Source organism: Epargyreus clarus, unplaced genomic scaffold (assembly GCF_041222505.1).
Source record: "Epargyreus clarus isolate Ecla_fem2 unplaced genomic scaffold, WU_Ecla_fem_2.2 ptg000012l, whole genome shotgun sequence".
NCBI classification, from domain to species: Eukaryota; Metazoa; Arthropoda; class Insecta; order Lepidoptera; family Hesperiidae; genus Epargyreus; species Epargyreus clarus.
The window spans coordinates 2,479,010-2,491,062 of NW_027332220.1; the positions used below are offsets into that span (position 1 = coordinate 2,479,010).

The 12,053-nt window shown below is 37.0% G+C and overlaps 1 protein-coding gene across 1 annotated transcript in view; it reads right to left on the reverse strand.

Moving 5' to 3' along the window:
- LOC140746456 (fatty acid synthase-like) overlaps positions 1 to 12,053 on the reverse strand; it is a 34,323-nt gene that overhangs the window by 20,328 nt on the left and 1,942 nt on the right. The window contains exons 3-12 of the mRNA XM_073078608.1: positions 10,749 to 10,866; positions 9,622 to 9,825; positions 9,047 to 9,163; positions 5,888 to 6,066; positions 4,213 to 4,355; positions 3,087 to 3,290; positions 2,190 to 2,376; positions 1,586 to 1,748; positions 1,058 to 1,227; positions 263 to 598 (exon numbers count right to left, since the gene is read on the reverse strand). Of these exons, the coding sequence (XP_072934709.1) occupies positions 263 to 598; positions 1,058 to 1,227; positions 1,586 to 1,748; positions 2,190 to 2,376; positions 3,087 to 3,290; positions 4,213 to 4,355; positions 5,888 to 6,066; positions 9,047 to 9,163; positions 9,622 to 9,825; positions 10,749 to 10,866 (1,821 nt within the window). The remainder of the gene's footprint in view (positions 1 to 262; positions 599 to 1,057; positions 1,228 to 1,585; positions 1,749 to 2,189; positions 2,377 to 3,086; positions 3,291 to 4,212; positions 4,356 to 5,887; positions 6,067 to 9,046; positions 9,164 to 9,621; positions 9,826 to 10,748; positions 10,867 to 12,053) is intronic.

The window sequence follows — 12,053 nt, forward strand, 5'->3', positions numbered from 1 at the left end:
AAGCAACAGATTACAGACATGTTTTTATTTATTACGTCGGTAGGTTTTATTACGTAGATTACATCTGATTGGGTTACAAGAAAGTGCTCATTATTCTTAGATTGTTCGAATGAGTATGAAGTATATTAATCTGAGAGTTTACTAAATAAAGTTCTGCAAGGAAGTTGAATACTACTAACCAGAGTTAATCAACATGAACTATGCTTTAAAGCCTTCTTCGTTTTTCGGATGATACTCGTAATGGTAACATAAATAAACTTACTCATATCCTTTATATACTTCGAATGGAACGGAATATTGCCGGTTGAGACTTCCTTTGCGAATATTCCCTGAGAAGTCAATGTTTCAACAAACTTCTTCATTGAATCTTCAGGCCCTGATAAAGTACACGAATCCGGGCCATTGTGGCAGGCTACAATAATATCGCTAGGACACATATTTTTGATCTTTTGGTAGCCAAGACCCACAGCTGCCATGGAACCTCGGACGACAGGTATATCAACTGATACTCTTCCTCGTGCATGTGCAGTAAGGATAGCTTGTTCAGCAGTAATGCCACCGTCGGCGTATGCACATCCAACTTCACCTAGACTATGACCTGGCAAAACACATTATGGAATTGATTTTTGTTTAAATATAAATTTTTGAAGAGATATTCTAATAAAAGTTTCAATTTGGCTTTTCTTATATAAATCAATGTTCGTCTAAGTGACGTAATTTGGCACCATAGGTAGTATGAACTCATAACGGAGAGATAAATAGCTGGGAAGAGAAAATTTGCTCGTATAAGGAAGGAAGAAGGAAAGAGAAAGCCAAATGTTCTACTTTACAATGAACAAGAAGAAATACGTTGACCTGACTGCTAACCTCTATTTATTAGAAAAGCAGAAGAATAATATCACCACTAATCAGGAAGTAATCGATGCTATAATATGATTTATTATTGAACGATAATGAAAGTAGTTGACGTAGATAACTATCACATCGCGAAACAATGTCGTATCGTATGCAAATATTTTAGAAAGTGAGTTATTTATTTTAGTTTTTATTAACATACCTATAATTTTATCGGGTACAATACCAATTTCCCGTAATACATCAGTAAGACCAATCTGAACCGAAGCGATTCCGACGAAGACGTGCAAGATGTTATTGAATATGGTTTCGTCATCACTTGTCATAATGTGAATGAGGTCCACTCCCTTTGGTTTAAGGACCTCATGGCAACTGAAAATAAGAATAATATTTCCAAGTTTAATGATTTTTTAGTATAAAGTCCCATTTTATATTGTTTGTTAGTAAATAAATTATGTAAATTCGAAATCGACTTTAAAGCCGTATAAATTATTTATGTATCTATTGTTTTCTGGAAACACGTTTCGATTTAATTTATTAATAAAATCAGACGATTTTTCAAAAATTGTTTTTGAATCCAATTGGATATTGTACTTAGGTATACAAAATTAAAATTTACAAAAGGCTTCAACAATTAGGTTAAACCCTAAAAAGCCGTTTTTAACCGGACCATCTAGAACTGTTATACATACAGCTAGCTTAGGTTTTAAATCGTTTGCAAGAAAAATACCGTTGAATAGCAGCAGCGAAGACCGGTATGCGCATGAGTGCCGTACCCATCTTATTCCACTGGGACCCGATGCCACTGTACACGAACCATAGTGGGCGTTTGATATCGTCGAAATGTTCTACCTTCTCGCTGAGACACACCGTTTTGTTATTTGCATCCGTTTCTGAAATTATTTCAGTTATATTTATATCATCATCATTATTATGCTCATTATTATGATTGTCATCACCATTATTATACTTTTCGAAGTATGATAAATAAAAAAAATATGTTTCGCATTTTTTTGTCACTGCATTCAAAACTTTTATTTAAAAGTGTACTATATTAACACAACCGTTCTAATTTGGTCTATCAATCTTTATTTTATTCATAAATTACATTATAAGAACTTTAAATTGAAACCAAATACTTACAGTATTCTAAAAATAATTAAAATTATAAATAAATAAATGAGCGAGATCGCTGCCCTGCGGTAATGTATCCCAGACACTAGCAGCATAACCTCGTTGTATTGCCAAAATATATGATGATCAAGGTAAGCTAAGTTATTGTAAAAAGTATTAATAGCTCCGTTATTAATTTCGTAGGATTTTTTTAAATTTACCCAATACAGTATATCCGCGTCCCAAATGTCCTGCGATTCTCTGTTCATGGATATTGTGGAGTAGAGCTAGCTCTTCAGCATCAACTGGACGGGACCTAAGGTCGTCGAAGACTCGTTTCACAGCGTTCTCGTGTCGTCCCGATATCGTCACCAAGCGTGGTAAAGCGGACTTGTAGGGAAGTAAGTTCTGGAAGTTATATGGAAAAGGTAACTTACAAAATTATCATTGAAAGTAATAACAATGATATTATCATCAAATTTAGAATAATGTGAAAGTACATTGTTTGTTACGTTTTTATTATTTATTTTTATGAAGCACAATTAGCTAATGAACATCTTGTCCACCTGATAGTATATATCTCCATTGCCGTCACAGATCATTTATAATCAATCCAGATAAGATTATCGTCTTATCTGAGTTGGCCTGAGATGCATTGTGCTATCCTTGATAGTTATCACTGATAGTGAAACTTATAAGCATATAACTTATAAGCATTCCAAAGTAGTTACGTACTTTGGAATGCCGCTTATAAGTGTCACTTAAAATACTAAGCCCCATCCTGCTAATTAGTCACACCAGCTTTTGTCACAGCTATTAGTAGGTTGAAGTAGCTGTAACAATGGTATAGTCCGCGCCAAACTTCTAGTCCGCTCTGAAGTTGTTGTGCGCAGGGTTTAGTTAGCATATACTCCGTAAGGTAAGGGCATAGTAACTGCGCTATGTCCCCGCGTCGCGTCGTGTCGGGAGGGTCCGGCGTCGTCTTCGTCTCGCTAAAATCTACAATTTGCTATTGCGACTACTGCTATTCTATATTCGGAGTGGACTAGCACTTTGGCGCGGACTCGCTAAGTAGAACCACGAAGTCTATGATTAATAAATTGGTATCAAGTCCTTACCTTGGGTTTATAGTACCCATGAAGCAGCACATGGGCATTAACCCCGTTGATAGACATGTTGTTGATAGCGGCGTACGACCGTCCTATCGGCTGGTGGTCCGTAGCAATCACCATGCGGTTATCAGTTAGCGCTGGGATGTCTTGACGAGGGTTGCTGCAATTCAGGTTGGCGGCTATCTCGCCTTTGCGATAGCCCATGAGCACCTGTGAATGATTAACGGATTAAAACAAAACTGCTTTTAGATAAGTCATTAAAGACGACCTGCGTGGCGGAGCGGTTACCATACCGGTCTCACATGCAAAGGGTCCCAGGTTCGATCCCCGGCCAGACAGAAATTTAAATGATGAATTTGGTGTTTGTGTATTTGTCTCTGTGTGTGTCCATGGTACCCACGTTACAGGGAATCCTAGTGTGGGGCTGTGAGTGTAGAATGCGTTTGTTTTATTTTTAATAGAAGTGAGGCCACTCAGGGGTGGCCCTATGAGCTAATATATGAGGGGCACCGAAAAGACATACATGGGGCGCCGAAAACTTTAGCAAACATACATATTCTGTGCCGTTACTATAGAGTACAAGCTAAAGAAAGCACCACCATGAGATGTCGCACCACCTAAAAATTTTGCAAGGGCTGTCACTGAGCCCACTGTTTTAGTCTTCACAAGTTTCGACGAACTGTAATCAGTCTCAGGTAGACTCTTTTTATATGGATTTGATACACATGTCTATAAGCGGAATGGTCAACGATATGTAAAGTCTACCAAAGATATTTGAAGTTGTCACGGAGGTGCAAAATGAGAATGAATATGCTGAGATATTCGCTGAGCGATATGTGACTACTTTCTATCAGGCGGCCCGTTTTAAGTAAAAAAAACTCAATTGGATAGCGCGGCAGAATATGGCCTAATCCTTCAATCCAATTTCAATTCGATTTAAATTCAAATCTCATTTATTCAAAATTGATTCATATAGAATACTTTTTTAAAGTCAACAAACTACCACCACTTCGGAAGGTGTTGCGCTATGGAGAAGAAGCGGCGCAAGAAACTTCATCTAATCTAACATAAACCCATTTAGTAATAAGGGTAAGAAAGACAAGACACAATAAAGACAAGAAAAACGACTTACCTTAGTAATAGAAGTAATACCAGAAGCGCATTCAGTGTAACCTACATTAGACATAACGCTTCCAACAATTAGAGGATTGCTTCTATTGTTGCAAAACACTTCTTCAATAACTTCTAACTCAGCTTTATCGACTTCAGGAGTACCTTTATGAAAAATGGTTTAATTATTATTTTGTAGTGAGTTACGTGTAAGGCCCTACACGTTAAGGCTGCATCGCGCAGCCCTACACCGTGCTCACGCTGCATCGTGTCTTCGCGGAACGGCCAACGCTGACGAGGCGCGTCCCACGTGCAGGTGGCCGTCCGCCATGGGAACAGTTCACCTCCATCGCGGAAAGTGACTCTACCTATCTCATATATTTCTTATAATTCCTTATTAAAACAATGTTGTGAAAAATTTAAATAAAAATTTTAATTCGTTCGCGAAATAGACTATTGCAAATCTTTCCTCACTGTCACCAACAGATTTATTGATTTTAATGGTATTTTACTTTATTTAGTTCGTATCAAATTATAAAAATATATGTTATTTATATGAATATGAAACGAGAATAACTTATATCTATTTCTATAATGTGTGAAAAAGAAATAATCAAAAGTATCGATAAAGCATTTTTGTATATTACTTATTTTCTAAGATATCTTTATTTTATTTAATTTTCAAATTCAAATTCAAGTATATTTATTTGCAAGAACATGGGTAAGACATAAAATAACAGTAAAAGTGTATAAGTTCGCCAAATTCCACCTGTCAAGGCATGCAAATTTAGAAATTGTAATCTAAATATGTGATAGCCTAGTGGTTAAGAAACGCGGCCTCTCGATCGAGGGGTCCGAGGTTCAAATCCCAGGCACGCACCTCTGATTTTCAAATTTATGTGCGTATTAGAAATTAATTATCACTTGCTTAAAACGGTGAAGGAAAACATCGTGAGGAAACCTGCATACCTGAGAGATTTAAAAAAAAAAAAAAAAAAAATCTCAAAGGTTTGTGAAGTCTACCAATACGCACTTGGCCAGCGCGGTGGACTATGGCCTAATCCTTCTCATTCTGAGAGGAGACCCGTGCCCAGCAGTGGGACAGTGATGGGTTGATGATGATGATGATGATGATGAATCTAAATATATATAACTCAAAGGTGACTGACTGACATAGTGATCTATCAACGCACAGCCTAAACCACTGGACGGATCGGGCTGAAATTTGGCCTGCAGGTAGATGTTATGACGTAGGCATCCGCTAAGAAAGGGTTTTGATTCAATTCAATTCTACCCTCAAGGGGATAAAATAGCGGTTGAAAATATTACTTCGTAACGCGAGCGAAGCCGCGGGCAAAAGCACGTTACAAATAAATTCGAATAAATTATTTTTATAATTATGTCATTAATTATTATCATATGTCAAAATTTACATTTTAATTAGTCATCATAATAATACCAATAATTTATTATTACCGTTAATTATAATAGTTTATTACAACAGTCTAAAAAATCTTTAATAGAATAATAGGCTTTTTGTGTCAAAAATGTTTTTAGTGATTTTTTAAAGTCAAATTCACTTTTACTCTTGATATAAATAGGTAGAGCATTGTATATTCTACGACCCATACAAAATATATTGTGGAACAACTTAGTCCTTGAGTAAAAATTAATAATAATTATTTAAAAAAACTTACCAGCACCAAATGCCTCAACGTATTCCACGGAATTAGGTGAAATATTGGCTTCCTTGTAGAACTCCTTTAAGTACGAAGCTACGAGGCCTGCGTCTCGGTAAAACCCATACTTTGGTCCATTCTCTCCTTCGATCATTGGTGAGAACGAGCTCTTCACGTGGACTATGTCTGCGTGGATCCTATGAGTAGAGTAGAGAGATGATCACTTGTAGGCTTAAGATTTTTTTTTTATAATATAAGAGTAGCAGACGAGCATGCAGTCCACCTGATGGTAAGTGGCTACTGCCGCCCATGGACATGTGTAATCAACCCCAGATAGGATTAGATATTCTTACCTGAGGTCGATCACAGATGCGCCGCTACCCCTGAGGACTAAGCTGGAACGCCTCGGAAAAGTCTGTCTCCCTTACCACACCCTTCAAACCGGAACACAGCAGCGCCTAACACTGCTGTTATTAGGTAGAAATAGGTGTGGCGGTGGTGCCGCCGGAGTCGAACCACAAAGGGTTCTACCACCTTCAAAAAGATGCAAGTAGCCTAGTTTTTAAGTCTTTTAAAAGTTAATACTCGTTTTATAAAATGTTATGGGATAAATATATCCCTTTATATTCTATTTGTACGGGATGATATCATCGCTCAGCGAAAAAATACCATTATGAATTTAAAAAAAGCCTAGTTTTTGTATGAGATTTAAGTAGCAAACGTGTATGCAGTATATTTGATGGTAAGTGGTCACTGTCCATGAACATTTGACCAACTTCGCAAAGTAAATTCCCAACCCAAACATTTTTTTGCGCGAGGGGGAAACCTTCAAAAGGTACCCGACGACGTGGGCGCGACGCTGTTATGTGGGATTTTTACCGCACTAAAACCCCCTGGTGGCCGTCCTCAGCGCTTGGTGGAGAACTCCGGGATCTCCTAACACAATCGGAGTTCCCAACCGAACCAACCAACCAACGACAAAAGCCGATCACAGAGGCATTGCCACTGAAGACTTAGATGGTCGCCTCTCAGTCAGCCGGCATCCACAAATCACCCCTAACCACATAAACTGTTTCACGGTGGAAATCAATTCGGTGGTGGTACTTTCCCGTACCGTGACCCTGTAGAAGTACATTTACCAGTACACCCAAACTGTACCCAAAAGTACTGTAATTTTATATTGTAATGAAACAGTATACAGTAGAAATAAAATACACTATATTTTTTCCAACCCAAGATTCCAAGAGGACAGATAAAGTTTTAGCGTGAGAAATGACGACCTGTGACCAGTTTCACCAAATCCCCATTCATCAGGAGGGTGTGAGGACGAGTTAATTTGTCTGGCGTATCGTGGGTACAAAGATTAGGTACCCTAATAAATAGTTGCAATAAATAAGTGTTGTGTAATTCCGATACATATTTTTTATAAGATTTTTTTTAAATAAGCACGCAGTCCACCTGATGGTGAGCGTTCACTGTTTCTCATCTTTATAATACCACACATACTACACATATCTACATCTGTAAACAATTCCTGAAAGAACAGAGGTAGAGGAGGAGGAGAACAGAACTAAGAACTAAAGTTTAATAAAATTTATTAAATTATACTAAAACTAGCTAACCCGGCAAACGTCGTGTTGCCATATAAATAAAAAAATATTAAGGGTGAACAACTCTTATCACTTAGGGGTACGAAAAATAGATAGTAGCCGATTTTCAGGCCTACTGAATAAGCATATAAAATTTGGTGAAAATCGGTAAAGCCGTTTCGGACGAGTACGGTAACTAACATTGTGACACGAGAATTTTATGTATAAAATATTATTAAACACGGAAAAGTTATCAATATCAAACATTATAGAGATACAGTACAAAGAACTGCTTATATAGATTATTATTTATTAATAAAATAAATTAAATTGTACATATATAAACAAAATGTATATATTTATAGATATATTTCAAACAATACAATCCCTCTCACTTTCTATCACTTCAACACTTAATTTAACTTTACTCAATAGTATTTGTGAAATATCAATAATAGACTAGAGCTCTCCAAACTTGCTAACTTCGAACCAATAATCCAAACTAATAACTAATCATTCAATTAAAAGTTTTAGTAAGTGGCAGTTATGATTTCTGTTTCGCTTCCTAATCAAAATACATTTAATAGTTAATTGTTAGGTATAACATTGCGTTTAATAATATTCTAATCAAAATATTCTAATTCAATACTAAATAGTCGTCGTATTTTATTATATTAAAAATAAAAATAATTAAAATAATAAATAATTAATAATTAAAATAAAAATAATAAAAAAAATAATTTATTCGAATTTATTTGTAATCACAATTTCTAAATTTGCATGCCTTGACAGGTGGAACGTGGCGAACTTATATACCTTTACTGTTATTTTATGTCTTACCCATGTTCTTGCAAATAAATATATTTGAATTTGAATTTGAATTTAAAAAGTTTAAACGCAAAATATAAAACATTCAAATATGGCTATAAATTTATACTTTTTACCTACCTGCTTTACTTTTTCAGTGTATTTTGCATGTATATATATATATATATGTATGTATGTCTCATTCTTTGGTATGCCCTATAACACAATCAATTCGACTGATCCTTACTTATGAGATGTGGTTGGATTCGTCTAAATTGTAAAAATGATGTAAGCTACATTAGACCCTTTGGTGGTGAAGCAAAGTCAAAACCTTTTCTCAGTTGAAGGCCTAGACCTACTTTTCCGATGCATTCCAGCTTAGTCCTCAGGGGTAGCGGCGCATCTGCGGCCGACTTCAGGTAGAATCTAATCTTACAGGTTGATTGCAGATGTCCATCGGCAGCAATAGCCATTTACCATCAGGTAGACTGGATACTCTGCTACTATTATATTATAAAAAAAACTAGCTGATCCGGTAAACGTTGTGTTGCCTTATAAATAAAAAAAATGTTATGGGTGAACAACCCTTATCACTTAGGGGTATGAAAAATATATAGTAGCCGATTCTCAGACCTACTGCATGCATATGAAATTTGGAGAAAATCGGTAAAGCCGTTTCAGAGGAGTACGGTAACTAACATCGTGACAAGAGATAGACCTGTGGTCCGCGGTGCAGTATAAAGGGATGTTAGTATTGTCATAAACATGTATTTTCATTTACCTTAAAGCATCCTTAGCCTTTTGAAGGAACAAAACGTTGACAGCTTCAGATATAACGCAGCCATCAGCGTTTTCATCAAATGACTTGGTCTTCCCATCGGGACTGAGAGGGAAGAGTCTGGAATAAAACACTAATTTATAATAATGACTCCCAAAATAGTGAATGTCCAAGAATATCTACATAAAAAATAAAACAGACAGAAGAAGAGCAAAAGAAGTACATAAACATCTCCACCAGATGGTAAAGAGTCTCCTATTGCCCGTAGACATCTGTAATTAACCTAAACCTCATCTAATCTTTAATGAGGTCAGCTACAGTTTCGTTGTTATCCTTGACTAAGTGAGAACGCCTCAGATAAGTATATCATCTTTACCACCAACCAAACCTGAACAATGCATCGCTTAACTCGGTTTGTATAAGGCAGTAAAAGTGCCGGTGGTGCTTCTGGAATCGAATCGTAAAGGGTTCTTTATGTATCCGCGTGGTGTATGGAGCTTCAAGCCAACAATTGCCGAGAAAGACCCGGTTGCTAGCGGGATAAAAGAGTAAAGTGAAGAAGATGATGAAAAGCATACCTCCCATAATGAATCAAGGTTTGCGGATGCATGCAAAGGTTTCCAGCTCCAACAATCGCAGCCTCACACTCTCCCCTCTCGACAGCGCGATAAGCTGCCTCCAGAACTGCGATGGAGCTGCAGCAGGACTGGTCCAGGGCGAACGAGGGTCCTTTCACGTCCAGCCAATACGAAATTCGGTTGGCAAACATGGATTTACTGCATCTGTATTGAAAGAAGGGCTTTGTTATGAAGTAGAAGAAGATAACAGTGATAACGTAATGGTTAAGAAACTCGGCCTCTCGACCGAAGGGTCCGAGGTTCAAATTCTAGTTACGTACCTCTGATTTTTCAAAGTTATGCGCGTATTAGAAATTAATTATCACTTGCTTAAATGGTGAAGGAAAACATCGTGAGGAAACCTTGTACACCTGAGAGATTTATGTAAAAAAAAATGTCAAAGGTATGTGAAGTCTACCAATACGCACTTGGCCAGCGCGGTGGACTATGGCCTCATCCTTCTCATTATGAGAGGAGTCCCGTGGCCAGCAGAGGGTTGATGATGATGAGAATAAGAAATCAAGCAGTTTACCTAGCGGTAAGTGGTTTGTTTTGTGGAATAAAAATAGCGATCCAGCTGTTTTCCTGATGGTGAGTGGTTCTTTCAATCAGTCGCTACCAGTGATGTGGCAGTCTATATAAAATAATAAATAACGGTAATACGCAAATGAATACGGATCATTAGTGTAGTATAGTCACGAATACAAAAACGGTTCACTGCTCTTCAGTTAATATGAATGAGTGTGACCTTGGAACGACAGTTAATGATTTGTATTAGTAATTATAATTAGTATTTTATAACTTACCATATCGGTAAATCATTACAATAAACGATTTTATATAAAACTTTATAACGATATGCGATTTTAAATAAAACTTATTTAAACCGTGTTTAACTATTTCATTACTACCTGCACTTAGAATTTCACACACAATTAAATTTGTTAATGTAAAAATCTTTTTGAGATCCGGTAATACTTATGGATACGGATATAAAAACATATCCTCTCCGCAGACACGGATATCTATATCCGTCACATCACTAGTTGCTGGAAGACTAACTTTAATATTTCATAAAGTATAATTACCCGACTAGTGCAGAGCCGACTTTAACTTCGCTGTGGAAACAAGCCTTTTCAGTTTCAGAAAAGCATGACCCGATGTAAACACCAATGTTCTTTCCACTAAGATGTTCTGGACTTAACCCTGAAAACAATAAGATATGCGCGTTATTGTCTGTCTCTAAATGATGACCAGACTCATAGCTAGTGGCTGGCTTGATGGGTAGCCACGATATGCGTTTTTTATTGCCGATATTTCGACCCAGTTGTAGTTGTGGTAGCTCGTAGGTATATTGGGCAGACAAAACGAGCCATATCACAACGCATTAAGGAACATATCAGCGCAGTCAAAAATAATGACCCTAAGAAATCTGCGGTAGCCGAACACATCCTCAGTTCAGGTTGTAACCACTGGATTGAATTACACAAACCTCAGGTGATCTCCACTGAGCGTCATTACTTTCCTCGTTTAGTAAGAGAAGCAATAGAGATCAAGAAACATCCTAGGAACTTCAATAGAGAAGATGGTTTTAAATTAGCCCAAACGTGGAATCCAGTGGTTAGTTTATGCAAGTCACAAATAGTGCAAAGTACGGTGCGTAAGGATATTGTCAGTGTTGTGTGTCGTGATATGAAACCTAGAAAAGAAAAACGAACTAGACGTAGGGTAGATAGATTAATCTACCACTAGTACTTGTCAACGGTTTCTCCCCTCCACCTCAGTTTCGCCGTGACCACGATCCATGCAACTGGGTCGAAATATCGGCAATAAAAAACGCATATCGTGAGTACCCGTTACATAATAAAATGTCTCAATTCCGCGATAATTTTAGTCTAAAATCATATATTCATGGGTAGCCTTGAGGAGAGCGCATTTTGCAGACTTGCATAAGAAAAATATACTATGTACTTAGTCGGAATATGGGATGTCAATATTCTTAAATTTTATTGTGATTAGGAATCTCTGTGATGAATTGAGTATCTCCACAAGATTTCAATTTTGTGGCCATGACAAGATTTGAAGTTTGTGAATCTTTCAAGTTTGATATTCTTGAATATTCTTTTGCTGATAAATTATAATATTTTTGTTATTCTGAGGGATTCGGCAAAATGCCGCCCCGTTGAAAGTTGCATCTCTGGCAGTCCGGCCTTGGGTACGACGCTACTCATAAATTTCGCTACTTACCTAACGGTAAGTGGTTTTACCGTGGTACTACTTTAATAGCTCACAAAAAAGGCTTATACTGGAGTTCGTTTATATGATATGCAGCATTGAAGTATGATAGTGGCAAGTTTTCCCTTTTTTTAATATAGGAGTAGCAGACGAGTTTG